This window comes from Acanthopagrus latus, chromosome 20 (assembly GCF_904848185.1).
Source record: "Acanthopagrus latus isolate v.2019 chromosome 20, fAcaLat1.1, whole genome shotgun sequence".
In the NCBI taxonomy this organism is placed as follows: domain Eukaryota; kingdom Metazoa; phylum Chordata; class Actinopteri; order Spariformes; family Sparidae; genus Acanthopagrus; species Acanthopagrus latus.
The window spans coordinates 15,503,852-15,524,310 of NC_051058.1; the positions used below are offsets into that span (position 1 = coordinate 15,503,852).

At 43.1% G+C, this 20,459-nt stretch overlaps 1 protein-coding gene across 7 annotated transcripts in view; it reads right to left on the reverse strand.

The window, feature by feature from the left end:
- Positions 1-1,090: 1,090 nt before the first annotated feature.
- The window catches only part of pald1a (phosphatase domain containing paladin 1a), a 56,915-nt gene continuing 37,546 nt past the window's right edge, over positions 1,091-20,459 (reverse strand). For 6 of the 7 annotated variants that reach the window (XM_037082050.1, XM_037082053.1, XM_037082051.1 and 3 more), the window contains exons 19-20: positions 12,649-12,804; positions 3,064-3,213 (exon numbers count right to left, since the gene is read on the reverse strand). In XM_037082050.1, the coding sequence (XP_036937945.1) occupies positions 3,064-3,213; positions 12,649-12,804 (306 nt within the window). Of the gene's footprint in view, positions 3,214-12,648; positions 12,805-20,459 lie in introns of all 7 variants that reach the window. The other variant, XM_037082048.1, reaches the window with a different exon arrangement.

Sequence of the window (20,459 nt, forward strand, 5' to 3'; positions counted from 1 at the left end):
ATCTCGGGATCCTTCAGAACCGCTAGCTTGAGTTTCACATTGGGGAGTATCTCAATGAGTCTGGAAGGGATTTCAAAGGCGAGGGGGCCGCTATATCATCCAAGCATGGTCTTCATGTCCTGGGCTTATCTTGACCCGGAGTCAAGTTGGCCACATGCTGCAACTGAATAGCCCCTCTCCATATCCGAATGTTGTTTTAACCAATTTGTCCCCATCGCTGGAGTCAAGAGAATATATTTTTGAACTGTGCTCTGTTAAAAAAAAAAAAAAAAAAAAAAAAAAAAGTGTGTGTTTACCTCCCAAACACTGGGACATCGTGGAAAAAAATAAGGAAACAAGCGTGACGAAACCATAAAAAAGGAGCACTTCAATCTGAACTGCTTGGTTTCCATTTACAATAATCCAGGATAGGCTGCGGTGTGATAAAATCCTAACAACTTCCGTGCTCCCAAAAGATAAGCCCACTATGCACTTACAAGACGGGAAGTGATCTGGGATATCAGCCTTTCAAAGCCGGGCCAGCGAAGCCAAGTGAGCTTCACTGATGTGCCGGCCGGTGCCTTTTAATCCCCACACAGCCCTCCATTCTTGAGAGAGTGACCAAGATTTTTTCTTTCTTCTTTTAATTAAGACCTTACCTGTCCACATCAAAAGGCGACTCAGATTAGTCTTTTGATCTGCCTAAGCTCTTTATTACTGTATATGGAATATGTTAAGATTTCAGCCCAACAATGAGTCATCTGTTTTGTTGTAAATGTATGCCGCTCGACGCTCATAACCTCCTCCGCTCCCCGCGGCTGGCATTGACACAAAGACAAGGAGTCCATCCGGACATATGAGCGGAGTCTTAGCGGTGCGTATCTGGAGCAAAAAAGATGCCGCCGTGATAAGGAGGAGGAGGGAAAAAAAAAAAAGAGACAGGAAGCTGAGGAGGGGAAGAGACAATTACTTGGCTCCGCTGCACAGCGTTGTTTTATTGAAAATCCACCCGCACTTGTAAATCCAAGTCCTTGACACAAGTGGATGGGTTTGATTCCTCTACTGAGAAAAGTCCAACAATAATATGCTACAAAAAACAAGACAAGTTAAATCTTTTCTGAATTATTTATTTTAGCCCCCAAAGAAGAAATAAGTGGCACATACAGTGAATAAAGGGTAATGCATTGCTTCTATGAAGATAAACCATTAAATTAAAACCATAGCTAAGACATTAGGGTGTTATTGTGTACTCGTATTATCAAGTCACACAAAGATGGGTTTATAAAATTCATCATCATCAATCATCATTACCTTTCTGCTCAACTAGTCTGAATTGATTACATGCAGTACAGAGACAATACTTAATGACAGGCATCTGGACTTTTTCTGGCTTATCATTCTGGTTTTAAGGCAGGTTTCATGGTTTTTAAAGCACACCTGGAGTTACTTTACAACTGAGAGCATATTGGCAAATTAAAGATTAACACAAATAATCAAACAAAGATAAGTGAGATTTTAAAAGAAATACTGTACAGTGAAAATGTATCCTGAATGTGTAGGTACACTAGACAATAAGCCACCATGTTATTAAAAGGTATAGTTATTCTTCACTTTACAGGTCTCAGTCTCAGAGTAAATTCTGATGACTTGTGTGAAAATGTAAAAATCATACAATCAACAATCTGTGGCTGCAATTACAAAGAAGTGAGCTAACCAGACCGCTGGAGCTAGCTCGTTCTCTCTGCTTTAGGCTAGTAAAACAAGGCTACATTAGCCACTGCTAGCATAACGCGCCAAACCGAGTGTGATGTCAGAGCAAAATGGCCGCTGCATTAATAGGTCAATGTTTGTATTCTTCACATCTACAGAAAACACAAGAACCTCCACGCTAGCATCCTATCCCTGGAAAATGGCTGGTTAGCCTAACTTAGTCCATAACAGGACGAATATAAACATGCTAGCAGCTATCTACCATTTCTTTTGAGAAGATTTGGGACATTTTAAAGCCAGGGCTCGCCTCAATTCCCCGCTGACACTTTTGCACCGAGAGCTGCCACTGCAGCCTGGGCTTTGCACCAACACCAACACCATTGTGAATTTATAAAAAAAAAATTAAACGACTCAATGTTTTTAACCCCTTTCGCGGTATGATAACTGGTGCAGCCGGACCAGGATGTTTTTAAGAAGTGAGATATTGTTTCAACAAGTAAAAAGGACACATTAACAGCTTTTAAAGTAAAATCAAACTAGCATAAAAACTGGCATGCTGTACTGTTAGTACCTGTATCATGAGCCATGTGAATAAATGTAAAAAAAAAAGAAAGAAACAAGTACAACAGATGACTGCCGTTATACGGAAAGCAAAAGAAACTCTGACAGAAACCATCTCCTCTCCAGAACAAACCTCTCTGACAAGCTTTAGAAAAGACATTAACATTTAAATAAAAACAGCTTTCATATGTACACAGGGAAGCTTCTTTAAAAAAAAAAGAAAAAAAAGTAAAAAAAGCAAGTCGGATGAACGCAAAGCCACTGATGACAGCTGTGCCCACAAGAGAAAGAAAAAAAAAAAGGCTCAAGGAAAATATCAGGTCACACGACAGCAAACAGTTGTGACATACAACCATAATTGTTGGCTGACAACACAGTGGAATTTGCCTCTCTCCTCAACAACAACACTTAACTCCCATCTTATTCCAACAGAAGTCATAAAAGCTTGTCTTCAAAAGCTCGTAACTTAAAAGACAGCTGATTCTAAAAAAAAAAGTGACATAAATATTAGTACATTGAATTTCTATGTTCTACAATTGATAAAAAAAAAAAAAAAATGCAAAAGGCACAAATATCAACTTCTAATATAGGAGCAACATTCTGCTAAGACTCGACACTGTAACACGACAAAAGGCCAACATCGGCAGTGAGTTAAAAAAAAAAGAAGAAGAAGAAGCAGTAACACAAACAATCGAAGTGAAGTGATGCATAATACAGGAGTAAATATGGAAGGCGCAACATTGTTAATGTTAAATGTCTTTTATTCTGAAAAGCACAGTACTGGCGTGGTGCGTTTCACAGTGATCCTCTCTCTCAGATGAACTCCCCGCGAAAAGGAAGTGACTGAATGTTTTTCCGTTGCCAGCGGCAGCGCAGCCTGGCCAGCGGCGTGTCCCTCGGGTTCTCGAACTCGGAGAAGCCCAGCTGGTTGAGGATGTCATAAACTCCGGCTCTGGCAGCCACCTACCACACAAAACACACAAAATGTTAATGAAGAGGCGACAACGGCGAGCCAGGCATTCTTTTATCTGTCCGTCATGACCACACAAACGCTTGACCGCCAGTTTTTTAAGAGTTCAAACATGTTATCTGAGGGTTTTATTCTTTATGTGCAGCTGTTACGTTGGAATAAAAGGTATCTGCTGTGGGTCTGTAAACAACAGGAAGTGGCAGAAGAAATATTCAGATCCCTTCACTTGAGTAAAAACATAAAAACGCCACGATGTAAAAATAATCCTTTGTGAGCGAAATCTGCAGAGTATAAAGTTTGAGTTAAAGGATCACTTCACAGATTTTTGTTCAGTCTTCCCAAATGCCACTGCTCAGACTTTTCAATAACGTCTTCCCCAATGATGCTAGGGTGATTTCATGTGGGATCAACAGAAAGCTTGCATTACAAACCGAAGCTGTTGAGTTTAGAAGAAGGCGGCTCTGCTCATCCAACTTCAATATAATATATATAATAACAGTTTCTTTGAGCTTCCTAGTAATATTGGGATAATTATTTATTTCTGTGTATCTTTTGTATGAACTCAAACTCTATGGGATAAAACACCAATTATGCAAGAGTACCCCTTTATCGGCATTAATCTGTCAATTATCAGAAAAAACTGAGAAATGCCCCCACGCAAGATCTCAGCGCAAACACGATGTATTAGAAGCGAGGAGTTTGTCTTTGTGACTTCACTGATCAGACACTTGCTTAAATGGTCGGCAATTGATTTTTTCAGCCACAACGTTGTTTCAGCGTGGCTCATTACGCCAAATTTTTCAGGTCTTCTTCATTTGAGTTTTGATGTTACGTTTATTCCATCCGGCACCTGCAGGTGCTGCTGTGTAATGTGACTTGGGAATGTGTTATCAGCGTGCAGCCAAATCACAAATACTCTTATCCATAAACTAACATCAACCATTTCGACCTTGATATGATGCTTAGCGTAACTTTCAGATGGCAATGTCATCCGTTTCAGGAAGCTCTAATAGGACAGAAGGAATATGTTTAAATTGTTTTCAAGGACAATAGAAGATTTTCCAGGACAGCTCTCATTTTCTATGTGCTGTCCATAACTGGAAAATTGGTCAAACATAGGACAAAAAAAATAAATAAATTCAAAACAAGGAGCGCCTACACACTGGAATCACATTATGCTTTGTTTTTATTGGCAACATTTCAGCCCACTCAGCCTCTGGGAGACTGATTTTTATCAAAAATTGTAAATAAGATGGAAATAAATGTGTAAATACGTGTGAGTGAATGAACGGTTGAATAGGGATAAAGCTTATTGAGTGCCTTGGATAAAAACACTATATAAATTCAGTCTTTTTACCGCCAAGGATCATCTATAAAGAGCCTCCTCTTGTTCAAAGTGTTTATGATTAATATGCACTGGACCACACGTACACTGCGTGGGACAACACCATGGCAACAGTATATGTTATTCAGTTTCTCTGAGTCATTACTGAACAAATGAGCATAGTCAGGACCACTTTGAAACCCCCCCCGAGACAGAGTTCAGTGTTCACGTTCGGTCACGCTGACTCATGATCTGCCGTGGCTGTCCAACGCCATAAGGATTCGATGGGGAGGCACCACGGACAACCAGAAACATCTGGCTGTAAAAGCCAAACAACAGAAACAAATAGAAATAAAAAAAAAACCCGGCAGACGGCGACTTAAAGATTGAATGCCCCTATTAGAGGTGCCACAGCTTGGCCAGTTTACTCTGCGGGAGACGCTTCAAGGTCCCGTCGAGTAACTAAAGTCTGATCTTTTCATTCTACTCAATCTGTGAGTATTGATTTTCATATTGCAAGATGTCTTAAAACAATAACAAAAAAAATACTTCTGCTCATATACACAGCAGGGTTGACAAGCCACAAGCTGTTTGCAAGTTTCTTAGACACTGCAGGAGATGAGGGGAAAAAAAAAAATAACTCAATCGAGTCGCAAATGTGGCCCGAAAAAACCCCAAAACATTTCACTTCTTCCTCCTCTCCTCAAGACATCTGCAAATTCCCAGAGGAATAAAAAAAAAAAAAAGGGCACCAACTGCGGATGCATACTTTAAATTATACAAAAAGAATGAAAGAATGCGAGTGTGGTTATGTTCTCGAAGGCTGTGAGGTAATCTTGTATGAGGTGCCGCTTAAAAATGCCCCGTCAGGTCGAGTGCTGAGGAGGACACAATGGAACAACGGGCAGGAATAATAGTATCAAGATATCCCTTTCACTTACAATGATTATAGCTTTGCCTGCCAGTTTTGTGAGGAAATAAACATAAGGCACCGCAGAGTGTGGTCTAGATTACCTACTTGCTGACTGGGCAAAAATCAAATCTCACAATAGATATCATGTTAAACGCTCAAACTTTTGCTCGAGAACCCTGTGACCATGCAGCTTCCCCCATCTCAATCGTGCTTTTTTTTTTTTTTTTTTTTAATGGCGAGCAACAACAAGCGCCTGACGGATCTTTCAGTATATTCATGTTTGTGTCTGATGCTTTCCTGGACGCCGGCCAGGCTGAGTGTGTGAGCTCGCTGGTGGGAACAAATGAGTGGGTGCAGCTGAGCCGTTAGTCAGCGGATGGGACTCCCAGGAGAAACTGTGGGTTAGAGCCGTTAACCAGGACACTTAACCTGACTCATGTTCTCCACAGAACAGCTGTCTAAATAGGTAATAGATGAGCAGAAAATCTGAGTTGCGTTCGAAAAGGCCCATCTCGAGGGTTTCGGAGACCTCCTGAGAAGAGGATGGCGGGTGACTGGGCGCGGTGAACGCTCACACCAAACATCTATCTTGTTGTGTATCGGATCCTCGGAAAAGTCTGCGCCTTCGCAACGGACGTCAACTGCAGTCAGGTTGGATTTATTAGCAGTCACAGTCGAACAGGTTTTAATGCTGACATAGAAGGGGCATCAAAGCTTCCAAAGAAACCACTCCTGCAAGAAAATCCACTTCTCGTGAGTCCGTCCACGTACTCTGTATATTCCCATCACACAGATTCAGACACAGAAATAACAGTTTTGACGATATGACTTCTTTGCATTGTGTCGCAGAGATATCCACCAAAGTTAGCATGTTAACCAGCTAGCCCGATCCAGTCCCGTTCATAAGCTCCCGTGCTCGTGCTCATACTAGTGCTGTAAACACAAACACTCCCATGGGGGCTAAGAGCTCACAGTCCGGACCGCTAAATGCACAGCTAACCAAGCTAACTAGCTGTTGGCAGGTATGGTTAGCTGCAGCTAGCAGCTACTCTGGTGACACGCCGCCCTTGGTTTGTTTTTAGGTATTGACTTTGACAGGAGGGCGAAACTTACTTCAAAAAGGAATGTAAAACAAGTCATTTAAACGTATTTTCACTCCTATAAATGTGTAAATATAATGGAAATATGGTTGCCATGGCTCTACAGGGTGCTGCTGCTGTGGAAAGACCAGCTAAAGACCACAGCATGTGATGTGCAAAAGCATCAAAGTAAAAAAACTGATACTCAGATACTCAAAGCTGATCTGATCTTTGGAGGAGAATTGCTGCATCTTGCCCCACTGTGTTTGTATAACATGCCCCTGAAGTTGTGTGTGTGTTGGTGACGGGCTTTCTGGGCGACAGCGTGCAAAGCGGGTCTTTCATGCCGCATTGAACAGATCTCAAAAACGCCAATACTCATTAGGCGCCTGGAGCGCCTGGAGAGAGAAACGAGGCAGCGGGGAGGAGGCGCTGGTCTTTCCCACAGTCGGCTATCTCAAAGGGTGCACATACCGGGCCCATGCGGGGGGACAGGGAGGCCTCTGTGCCACACATCAAAACAGCTGGAGTGACTGATAGGGTACCTCTCCTGCAGGCATCCATGGTATGCACTGTACACAAGTCCTGCCATTGTGTAAAGGGCCGTGTTTTGGATTAGCAAACATGGATTTCAATTCCAATAACTCCTCTGATGTTCCTGCTCTGATCTCGCTATACGACCGCATGGCAACACGGGGTAATGAGGCTAGGGACAATATTTATCCAATGTGCTCACAATGTGGCAGCAATGTGGCATTTATTTCCTGAACTACAACATAAGCGCCGCTTTTAACGTGTCCCCACTGCCCCCTTTATCGCTACGCGCTAGTTAGCCTCTTTGATCCTGCAGTGAAACAAGAGTAATAATCCAACCGAACAGAGGCATCAAGAGCAAACAAACCAGAGGCCAACTATTAGCCTGCTGGTCTGCACGACTGGGAACAGCGTGCTCCTGCTTTCAGTCGCTGTAGAATATCAAATTAATCGACACACACACAAACACATGCATGCAGGACTGTACCGCTCAGATCTGGCAGGTTGTGTAACCACAGTTTCAAATGCACAGCCAGAGATGGCGATGACCCCCGACTGCCGCCTCGGGCGTTGCAGTTTGTCATTAACGATACTGCCACGGTCACTGGTGATAGGCTAACGATCGTGCCTCTGGGGTGGTTGGTCGGGTCAGGCTGGTCGGGCTGCTGCCAGATTCTGATGCAAGTGAGCCACTAAACTCATCACAATACTGATGTTGGAGGGTGTGGGGGGGATGTATTATATGTCACCAGGACCTTATCTGTGTTTGACTATATTAGACTTTATAATAATTTATATACTAATCTTATCTTCTATGTTATTTGGGAACACAGTCAAATAAGTATGAACTAAAGTTGAACTATGAATCTGAAAGCTATGCACTATTTTTTGAGGAACATTTTGGGTGCCGACTTTCTCGTCAGACTGCCGTAAATGGATGTGGAAATAGGTTTCGTGTTACTATCCCCAGCAACAACAACAGCAGAAGGACGACTGTGCATTATACGATGGGAGAGGGTGATGTTGTTTTACTACTAAGGCCTCCTCAGCTCAACCTTGGTCTTCTGACAGTTTTCCCGATCATACAAAACGTACTGTTTATCATCACCTTCCTTACGTTTTACATTCAGTTGCATTTAGAAAAACAACAGATGACGAGAGCTGCTGGGCTCGGTTTCAGTTAAACGACCTGAACTGCACATCTAACCACGAGCAGCAACAGTGTCCACAGTGACTGAGTCAAAACATCATTAGGCCTCCTCTTAACAAGCTTAAACAAGTTGCCAGTGGGTCTTAATTTGGGGTGGTATTGCACTACCAGACTCAGTAACAATGATTATGTTACCACAAATCCTTTTAGAACTGTGTTTTATTGCGGCTTAAATTAATACATTACTGTTAGCCTCTATTTTGTCGCACTTTGACAACTGATGGATTAATCCTTGCAGCTCTCCATGAGATTAGGTTGAAAATGAAACACATGGCGAATATGTGAAGAGAACAGCAAAGACAACACTCACAAGAATCCACCAGGATGGAGAACATTTGGACGGTCGAATGTATTTGTGCGCCGTACATCTCTGTCGTCCCTCCTGTCAGTCAGCGGCCGTCTCGCCGCCGCAGAGTCCCGCTGGTTCAAATCAAACTCCAGCTGCTGCAGGCACGTTTTAACACTTTCCCTCGAAGAAGCACTTTAATTTAAACGCGTTCTTTTGTGCTCACTTTGCAGACATTTCAGACACACCTGTGATTTGGAGCCGTCTCAGGCTTTTCTCTCTATTCAATCCGAACAAACCGCCGCTGCTCAGAATTAATATACTTGTGCAGAATAAAATAGAAACGCACAAGAGAATTGTTAATGGATGACTTTCTTTTGTCACACTTCAGCAGTGTGCGCACTTCCATTGTGTTCATCCCGGCGCCCTGCTCTCTGTGACCATGTGCCGTTTTATGTTCCGAGCACGTTTCTGGCTTTGTCGCTCGCACCACGTAGCCATGACATCGTAGGTCTGAATCAAAGCCGGCGACCTGTCACCTCACCTCACCTCTCTATCAAACACACACACGCACACACTCACGTGGTCACACTGTCAACAACGTGCTGTAAATGTTTGCAAAACAGAAACATAAGCAGGAGAGAAAAAAAAAAGGGATGTTCAGTTGTTAGCTACAGCTGGCGTCCATCTCCGACCAGAAGTGAGACAGCACGGTGACTTTGATGAGTTCTTCACAGGAGTTTCAGCCCTCAGTGGTGAACACAGCACTCTGAGGCTGATGATGGAGATCATCTGATCATCATCAGCTCAGTACAGGGGTGTCCAGTGCTCTGCTAACAAGCTGTCAATTCCATGCATGAATGTGCGCGTGTGTTTGTGCGTACATCCATTTTCAATGGCCGCCCGCACATGGAATTTTGATTAGTTGACAGGCAATTTTTCTTTTTTTCCTTGTACAAAATAAACAAGTGGTGCCCAGATGAGTTCTACTGCAGGGGCGTGATCAGTGTTTGTGCTGTATCTTTGATTTCCAGCTCACGACGATAGAAGAACCGGATTGATTAGAAAGAACAGCAAGTCCGTGCAAAGTGCGGCGCATGAAAGCGGCACAAAATTGTTGAGCGAAAAAAGTCTTCTGAACACATGTAAATCAAACCACTTTTTCGAGGCAAGGTATCTGTGAGAACACTCAACAGTTTGCGCACAGCGTGTATTCACACTAGGAGACTCTGTTAATGCTGAACCTGCAAAGACTGCAGGGATGCACTGATGTCTCGGCCAAACATCGGTATTGGAAGTGAAGGCAAATGTCAGCCGTGCTGGAGTATTAAACTGTTTTGAAGACAACGAGTCGCAGTTTGCAAGCTATTCCCTGACTGCCAACAGAACAAACACCGCTTCATTAGAGGCTGTAATTGGCAACGTGACCTCGCCGGATGCCAGATATAAGGAGCGCTACTTTAAAATGTTGTTTTTTTTTTGTTGTTTTTTTTTTTTACAAACGGCGAGGGTGGCACTTCACGCAGCAACTGATAGCAACTGTAAGAGAGAGAGAGAGCTGATCGCACTGTATGACACGTTTGAGGAGATTCTAGAGGGAAACGAAGGAGAAAGGTGTGCGAGGGCATCGGGGCAACCTCGATGCTTTCTTTTATAATTCAAAATCTCTCCATGTTGCTGGATTGAATAAGTAGCTGCACAGGGACGGCTTTTTAGACTGTTTTTCTTTCTCGTGGGAGCGAAGGTTATATGACTGAAAGTCTTTCAGCCGTTCAAATTTCTAACAACCAAACAGTTCAGTTATTCTTTGTAAACAAGGTAAGAGCTGAATATTTACAATTTCTGATTAAAGGTATGTGACTGGCTTCGTAATAACTTGCACTATGTGACCTTTCTTGAAAAATACGTTTTAGTTGCTATGAATGAGAAGAAAGACAGAAAAGGAACAAAGAGCTACCAAGATGATAAAGCACTGAGATATCAAACAGCGAGTGTCTGAAAGTGTATTCTGCAGCCTACTTCACCGCCGGGTGTTCCTGCTCCCCGTGTGCACGCCGGTATTTTCTCATGGCATAACTGGGCCATTAGAGTCACTCTGATGCACCACATATATTTGCTATTCATAACAGGAAGAATATGACCTGATTGACCGCGTTTATTTCTGTGACAATTGTTTGCACAGCTATTGTCCGCGTCTATTTTGGAATGCCGCGTTTTGTTTTTTTTTTTCCTTTGAGTTTATCCACCAACAATAAGGACAAAGAAGGAAGAGATTTCAATTTGGTGATTTTCAAACATTCCAGGGTCTCCAGGGCTGGAGTTTTTTCTCCAGGACGCCTGCTCGCGAATGAGACTCCAAAATTGCGACCAAAGCTTGTTTGTTTTGCTTTTTAGCGTGAAGTTCTAGATACTCCTCGATCTTGCCCCGGAGAAAAAAAACCAAAACCTTCAGATGTTGCTTTAAGAGGTTTTTACAGGTCTGGTTTAAGAGGTTTTGCTCAGTGCTAAAGCTGGGATAACACCTTTTAATTAAAAACAAATGCACTGAATGTAAATTAACCCATATAAATGCAGGTTCTTCATTTGTTTACTTAAAAAAAAACTCTAAATGTGGTTTGTCAAACTGCCAAACTGCTTATTTTTTACCGTCATGTGAGTTTAACCTATTGCAGCATACATTTTAATTGCAGTGTCTGTGTGTGTGTGTGTGTGTGTGTGTGTGTGTGTGCGTGTCTGAGCGTGTGTGTATGTGTGTGTGTGTGTGTGTGTGTGTGTTGGGTACCACTCACAGACTACTCATTTGTTTGGAATGCACATAAATTCTCAACTTTTACTGTAGGGGCACAGCTGGCCAAACGATTAATGTACCAACAAAAACAAAGAGCCGAGACGTTATGAAGTTCCGCGTGTGAGGAACCAGGCCACAATAGAACCAGAACCAGCTTGTAAATTCCTGCCGGGAAAACCCAGATGAAACTCCGGTAACCAGTTCACAATCTGCACAAACTGAGCGTAAGAAAACACATGTGGCTTCGTAGGTGATTACGGATTTGTTCCCCCCACCGCGACTTTAACAACAAGTGCACTTTATTTTTCTTGCCTTTCTCTAGTGCCTGATGGCAAAGCCTGTCTCGTTCAGACGTTGGGTTATTATTTTACATTTTCTGATTGATTGAATACTCGCAGCAGTTTATTTCCACAACCACTCTCTGGAGTTTGAGAAGAAAGAACTCGAAAGATGGAACAATCACCGATTCTTGAGACTGTGGCACAAAAATGCGGCACTAATAAACGGGCTGATTCAATTGAAAATTAAGAACAATGAATAACAATTTCAACCATGATTATTTTGAACAAGCATAACATTTCTATATTCCTGAGGACCCCTTTTCCGTCCTCCGTGTTTGCCAAATGCGAACAAGGTCAAACAAATTTACTGCCTGCAAAACATCCGTCACTTTTTTAATAGGTCATCTGACTAATTTGCGTGACCCAACCGGCAGATGGTTTCATTTCCACAGCTTGTGTGACCTTTTTTTTCAAGGGCAATTCAGTACCAACAGTATTAGAATAACCAAGGAGCTCACACTATGTTTTCACCTGCGTTGCTTGGTTGGTTGGTTTGTCAGTGGGATTACATAAAAACAACTGAACGGATTTCCATGTAACTTGGATGGAACAGCCTGGGATCTGGTGCTTTTCACCATTTTTCGTTAATTTCTCAAGGAAAAATGCATTGATCTTGATTTTAAAAAAAAGAAATCAGGTGTATTAAGGTGGCTGGTATATATGAGTGAGTACAATTTTATTCAGACCCTGGATCTGGCGGGCTTTTACATTACGGCTGAGCAGTTCTGTGTGTTTTTATATCGAGAGAGATTTGGAGCTATTGAGTTTGATATTGGATCAGGCTTGACTGAATTAAAGGTGTGTGCTCTACCAAGTGCCATCCTAGTTTCTTCATGTGGTTGAGTACAGCAACCGTATTCCCTGTTATTTCTTTCTGCACTGTCACAAGGAAGGAATTCATATGCGTTCCACAGATATCAGAGTGAGACAGACGTGTGGCGGAGATCCCGTACCTGTTCCATCCACAGAGTGAAGGAGCGCTGCCAGGAGTTCTTCTTCTCTAAGTGCAGGTATGTGTTGAAGAGGATGAGGTACATGTAGCGCTCCAGGTACTGCAGGCTCCTCAGCAGCAGCTGCTGGCACTCCCTCTCCGTCTTGCCACTTTTGATCTGTGAAAAGAGGAGCGCGGAGCTTTATTGGTACACTGAGTGAACACAACAAAAACAGAGACAGCCGTTGAGGTCAGCAGCTAATAGACTGACAAGCAACAAAAACAGTCTTCCTTGTACCGTAACCATTTAAATGTCGTTAAGGGCCTCGTGCATCTAAACTGTGTTTGCATGATCTCGCACAGAGAGAGCAGACTTTCACCAAAGACGATCAAGAGGGGCATTCAATGCAAGTGTAGTAATTTGCAGGAAAATCACACAAATGTTATTCTAGGATCCAAATCTGAAACAAGATCTATGGTTCAACGCCGCCAAATCTCATTGCTAATAAAATAAAGCATGCAAACTGGTCCAAACAACAACAACAACACATCAGCAAATTCACACATAAAAGATAAACAAAACACGGCAACAACATTCATGTCGAGCGTACGCCGTCACTGGTCGAGGACATGTGTGGTGAGCTGGACGATCAATGAGATTAGGCATGTGTTGCGCTTATATAACATCCTCATTCCGCTGTGTTTCTCCTATACCCCCCCCCCCCGCCGCCAAAACCACCCACCCGCTGCCTGCATGGAAATTATTTCCGCTTAACGCCAACATAATATTGTTTATCTTGGTCTCCCTCAGGCCCACCAGCTCAACCAACAGAGGTTTCCGCATGCTGCAAAGTGTAGACATTTACATTTGAAATGAAAACTTCATGGTTAGACATTTCAAGTTGAAAAAGGTAAGTAGAGAAAGACTCACAGATCAAACACGTCACATTCTCTCAGAATGTTTCACACAATTTATCCAAAGGAGCGCCAAGCTGTCAGTATTCTTAATTTACTTTGAGAGTGGGGAAAGAGCTCATGTTGCAGCCTGAAGAAACACTGGAGATTCATTTACGATTAACCCCAGCTTCACTTCTGGGAATATTTCACACGAGAAATCACCTGTGTAGATGTCAAATACGGCTGTTTATACGCAGCAGTATAAAAAGATTACTGTGTGCAACGTTCCTCTTTTGACTTCGGTTTCCAATCTTCACATAACATCACCGACTAAAAGGATGATCCTTACCGCAAATGTAGTGGGTTGTAAATGGTGCAAATGTAGAAATTCATAATAACAAAAACATAAATAAGCAGAGATGGTTTATGCCAATCCAACTCGTACGGAGTGCAACCTGCCTTTTCTTGCCTGTACTTACCCCGACACAGAAATCACAACCATCTGCCAGTTCAGGCTTGAAAGACCTCCTGGTACCTTGTGATTTACACAACGTGGGTGATCATAGTTATGTGCCTTCAACGACAAAGTGAGGTAAGAAACTTTCTCTGCGGGCAGACCATCCCTGTCGTATCGTATACGTTCATCCTCTCTCTCTCCCCTTTTGTCTCGGAAGAAACCCCCACGGGCAGAAAGCAGTTTTTGACATTTGGAAGGAGCTCAGCTGGTAAGCTGTGTACAAAAAAAAAAAAAAAAATGTCCCCCACGCCTCACACCCTAGTATTTGCGAGAGTTGTTTACTCCCCTGTGCATCAAAATACCCCTTAACTTCTACGGTTTTATCAATAAAGACCATTGTTACATCGTGGTGGCACCATAATTACAAAATGATTCGAATCTTCATGGCAAAACCCTGTGTTCAGAAACAACAAAACAGTGCAATTATCCAAAAGTATGAGATGCTCCTACAATTCCCTTGATTGTTATTCAGGAGGCAAGATAATAGTGCTCTCACAGGACTTTATACTACAGAAGGGTGAGAGGAGAAAAGTGTCACATTAGACTGTAGAAAGTAATCTAGCAGCAACTCTGCAACAGCACTCTTGCATGCCGGGTCTCACTAAGTAAGGCTGATATTTGGGTTGCTCTTCAATTACAGGCTGCGAGGGGCTCTACGGTACGTGCTAAAAGGCTTTCATAATAACTGTGCCGAGACGCTGTCAATCTGTTTTATCTTTGAATAGTGTCCTTTAATCTTTAATTTTTTTCTGATAGCAAAGAGTCAAGTGAAAAGGTCTGCCGTCGGGCTGCTTCACTGTGCAGCTAAGTGTGAGGTGCTTGCCGGAATGGTTGACGCGTCAGTCGGGGTTAAGAGAAAGTAACAAGCAGGGACGAGGTGTAGTCGAGCTCCACGGACTGTCAGCAGTTCTTCAGCGTTAATGAGCAATTTGGCTGCTTGTCATCTTCGTGTCCTCACTAGAGCCGATATAGATGATACATGATGTGGTCGTGGATTTTTTTTTTTTTTCAAACAAAGGAATATCTTCATGTGTAGCATTTTCCGAATCAATGAGAAGACACAAATATTTTAGAATCTGACGCAGACAGCGTTTCTCAGAGGTAATAAAGTTTCTTGTAACTCAAAAATTGTGAGATTTTTCCAATGGAGGCTGGGGGTTTTGACATGTTTACCGTCAATAAAATCTTGTCTTCTTTCACAGATTCAACCTCTGAACTTGGTCCGAGTCGATGAGTGTCGGGGTACATTCACATCTGAGTTCAGAGCCGTCCAGTTGTGATCTGATCACTCAGGACTCAGCACTCGTCTACTGCTGCTAAAGCCTCAACAAACACTTGAATCTAAGCAGTCAAAACAGCCTTTTGGATGGATTGAACAGGCTTAAAAGCTCATCTGCACACAGTTTAGCAGCATTTAAGGGAAGTATATTAAAGACCTCGTGGGGGCTGCACAGAGAATAATGAAAGTTTACCAAGTAGGTGGGCTAGCACTTAGGGTAATTTGAAAAATGTGCACTGGGCACCATAATACAGTCATTCCAGAGCTGAATGACGCAATAGAGAGAGAAGGGGAGTGAGTGGGGTTTCCTGTTCATTCCCAAACAGCCGTGGTCGGATCCCAGTTTTCCAAGCATCTGCAGCAGAGCGGAGGAGAAACTGCACCTAGACAAACAGTAGACGTGCTGTCTGTTGTCTATCGAGTCGACCGGAACACAGAGGGAGAAGGAAAGCACACGCACAAGTCACTTTGTCCAAGCTCTCTCAGTTCACGCTGACCACAACGGCAGAGCAGGTGAATGCCGGTGAACCCGATCACCCTGTGCGCCCTGCTACCCAAGGGGGCTTTCAGCTTTTCATCTCGTAGCCTGAAAATCCACAGTGCCAAAGCCTGCCAGCTATCTGTGCTCGAGCCAGGGTCAAATACCGATCTCATAACACACATATGTAGAAACACATATGTTCCCAGATCAGTTTGCAGAGATTACATAAATCGCACCTCTACAAATGTGCACAGCCTTGATTCTGTGGCAGCCATCTGTCTGTCTACATCGACTGGGCCATGTGTGTGGTTGAGTGGACTCTGGTGCACTCTCAGAAATCCCTTCAGAAAACAATGTTGGGGAAGATGTGGTGAAGAACCAGTGAATTTCTTCCATTCCATGTAAAAGAGACAGCCTTGAAGGCTTTGGGTTTGCATGGATTACATTTTTCAAGTTTTGGGACGACCCTGTGTTGTACTGATAGTCATATCCACAACTCAGTTATTTGCCAAGTCAAGTCAAGAATGTATTACTTGCTATAATGAGATAATAATTCTAAAAAAAGGTGATAATCTTTTGAAGATAAAAGAGGACAATGTTCTGCTGAGATGGCAAAACAGAAAACAGGAGGGGGGGAAAAAAAACAGTTGGAAGTACAGCATCGAGCGGTCAGTCCTCATTTCGCTATCAAAGGCGAAGCTGTAAGTCAGCCGACCGCTGAGGTGTGATGATGAATGTCCTCAGCTCTGCTAGGTCCCGGGTGGGATGGGAGGCCAGCCAAACACAGACCGCATACCATTGTTGAGAGGGTCTAGGAATGCTGGTTGGCTGAGCAGAGCTTTAAGCGAGGACAATGTGGAAGTGAGCGGTTAAGAAGGTGAAGGCCGAGCTACCACTGATGAGAAGTGACAGCTCTCTGTTAAATGTCTGACTTGGAAACCTCATCTGCTGCATCTCAGTGCAGGCAGCACAGATACGAAACATTTTAACAAGTTGTTTAATGGCTGCTCAGTTCATCATTAAACCAACCCTTTTAGAGCCTCACAGCAGGACCCGCTCTCCTCTTCACTAATCTTCCAATGAAATTCACTTGTGAATTCATGAAAAAAAGGAATCCTATTTTCCCCTCACATTTTGGGAAATACGCTTATTCGGATTGTTACTTACGGCTGGAGGGAGTGCAACAGATGAAGAGTACGGTGTGTTTACTGGGGAAACTACACGTCACAATCCCCCGTGTCACCACCATTGCCAAGCGCCAGAGGAGAAGCTGCCGAGCATAAATCAAGCTTTAGACGAGAAGATTGATAACCGTTCTCATATCCATCTGTTCAGCATTACCCTGGAGCCAAGCTTGGACAGAGCCGGGTGAGCTGTTCCACCCTGCTGTGAGCACTAGCTTCGTATTTTGTGCACGGACATGAGCACGGACGGCGTTGATCTTATTGGTTAACTCTTGGCGTTAAAGGGAATAAGTACATTTTCTATTTTTTGAAACACCTTCATTTATTGACAATTGACCTAGAATACACATTTACATCCACCAGGGAGGTTTTGTTTACCGATGTCCATTTGTTTGTTGGTTGGTCGGTTCGTCAGAAGCATTACACAAAAACTTGGATGGAGGACGGGTCTCTACCCTGAATAAACACAATTAACTTTATATCTGGATCCAGATTAAGGGACGAATCACAGAATGTTTTTTCCATTGCAAGATCTGGACTTTTTATTGACTTTTATGTTAATTCTCAGGGAATAATACATTGGGTCTTGATGAAAAAAAAATCAACTGTGTTCAGGAGGCTGGTATCTGTGTGAGTACAAAGGGGGACTGATGGGCTTCGTTGGAGGCATACACTTTACTGAATGCCATTCCAGCTATTTCATGTCTTACTGCCCTTGTGCCAACTTGCATAATCAAACAATGTTTTCTTGTTTGTAAGTAAGAAAAAGCTGGAGACAAAGAAAAAAATGAAGGCCAAGTGAGGACAAGAAATGTTTTTCCTGCCGCTAATGAACTACTTATATAAAAACACCTTACAGACATTGTGTTCATTGTGATCTAAGACACAAAACAATTAAATCAAATCAGCTCATAACTATGATGGAAATGTGCCTGCTGAGGAGCAGACACTTCATTAGTGGATTCAGCAGTTAATGGAAATAATATTACAATGCGTATTTGTGCGTCACAACAACATGGAACCAATCAGGCTTGTATGAAAGAGCTTCAATCTGCCTCAGGCAATCAAAACTTTTGTTCTGTGTAACAATCCATCTATGATCTCCCTTGAAAAAGGGAATGTACTTCACAGCAACAGCATAAATGCCCTTGATACCTGCGAGTGATTCAAGACTGCCCTGGGCAACTGTTCCAGCCTCTGTCCTTTAATTCAAACACGTCATAAAGTTCACAATAATCCCCGGATAAACGTCACAGCCAGCGGCCTGCAGGTGTAGGTGTGTTAAAGGTAAACACCACGAACTTATGAGACACACTGCCTGACCCGTGCCTGTGTCTTGTGTAAACAGGCACGTCTCGAGGTTTGGTGTAAAGGGTTCCACATGTTCAACATGTGGTCCTCAATGTAAGAGGGATAACCGGTCGATCTCGTGTCATCAAAGTTGCTCTCTCTCACAGAAGTGCTCGGTATTCACACAAAAAGTTTATTTACGGGCTGCAATCAAAGCGATGATGTGACCCCAGCCCTCTCCTTCCACACACATACTAACAGAGACGTCAGTCAGACCTTAGCTAGTGAGTGCTATTGATTTATCAACACAGTGTTTGAGGGCACTAGCAACAGTTTATCAATTTGACTTTGATGGTTTTTATCACAGCTTTTAGCGTGAGGGCTCAGACAGCACAGAAAAGTCAACACACGTCCAAGAGTGGAGGACTGGGAAAGAATTGTTGGGTATCAGCTGTGTATTTTAACCCCCGACATTTGTCTGGAAGGCCCAATTCAGCCGGTCTATCAGGCGGCGAGTGGCCAATTGGCAATAATCTTCTGCTGGGACGGCCTACGGCCTCAAGTTGTTGTGGTGTGTCAGGCAGCGTTGGCACCGATCTACTCTTACTGGCAGCCATTCAGCCAGCTGAGCATGTTGAATCAGCAGCAGAGGCAGCCACTAAAAGAGAGCCCTCTTATTGGTCGTTCAGTCAAGTAAATTAGTGGATGAAGTTCGCCAAATGGTATGAAAACAGTCAGCGAGTTTGTGGTCTCTCATCACAGCTGGGACTTGAAAGCTTGTTTTCTGTTTCTGGTTAAAAAAGATACAGCCACCTCAAGACACGCCGTGAGTGCTGTACTCTTTTCACTCTTCACTCGAGTTTCCTCTTCACTTTCTAATATGTGAAAAAGATTTCTGAGCTCCAGGCGGACATTGATGACTGATGCAGCTTCATGGTCAGTGGTTTACGCTGTAGCAGGAAACAACGTGTGGGTGTACAAGAACATAAAATGTCAATGGAAATCATCTGAAGAGGATCTGGCTCGGTAAAAAAGAGAACACTGAGCTTCAAACTATAAACTTTATTCCCAAAGTTTAATCCCTCAATGATGGCAGACAACCATTAAAAAGGTCTCTGGGCTTGTGTGGGCGAGGACTGAACTGAGAAGTGCACATTATGGAGACGTCCGTCTGGCTTGACATATGGGGCCAATTACCAGCTGATGGGGTTGCTGAGGTAAAAAGGCCAATCCATATTGGCCCTTCCTACCCAGGTTTGCACAAGCAGCCATTCATGAGATTCTGCAAGGACACCTCCCACCCAAATCCTAAACCAAACCCCGACCTGCCTGGAGTGGACAGGCAGCCTACACATGGCTCTGAGACTCAATCAACAGACAACTCAAAGTCAAGCATACACGCTGGTGTTCAGGTCGGTTCATTACGAACCAGCACTCAACCGCAACCTTTAAACTTCTTTCTATTCGAGCCGATAGACACCATATCTAAAGTTTGTTATCATTATTATTATTATTACGAGTGACATTTTAATTAAAATGAGTAAAACTTGCAATCTAAAATAATTTGCTCGCCTGTTGTTAAAAACATTTGGGAGTCAGATTGTCTGTGAACATCAACCGTAGACAGATTTTCATGAGCAATGGTCATGAGCGACAACTCCCATGATGCCACGCTACTTATTGTAGATGTTGTTTTTTTTCAGTTTAATGGTTATTACAATTCCTGCTCTTGGACAGCTAAAACTCCACAATGTCAAACACGGCTAAACTTTCATCAATTTTACTCAGGCTCAGCTGCTCTTAAACCGAGCTGTGATGTTAAAGCCAACTTACATCTGGGTGGTAACATTCATCACCCCTGCACCCGTTTGGCTAGTCTTTAAAACATCCACTGGTCTTGAAACACACCAAAAGACAGGCTCGTGTATAGACACAGCTGTTGAAGGGGAAAAACATTTTTTTTAAAGGGCTTTCATGCAACTTCAGAGCTCATTTTCACCACCAGGCTTTCACAAGCAGGCAATTTAAATGATTTGAATGCTATTGTTGTGCTCTCTTGTGAACGCCAGTCAAGAGTGGCGCTAAATTATAGTATGTCAAAATGAAGACGATTTTTTATCAACTGTTGGCCATTTTTTGGGCAGCACTGTCCAACAATGTGGTAGGGTTTTCCCAATGTTTGGAA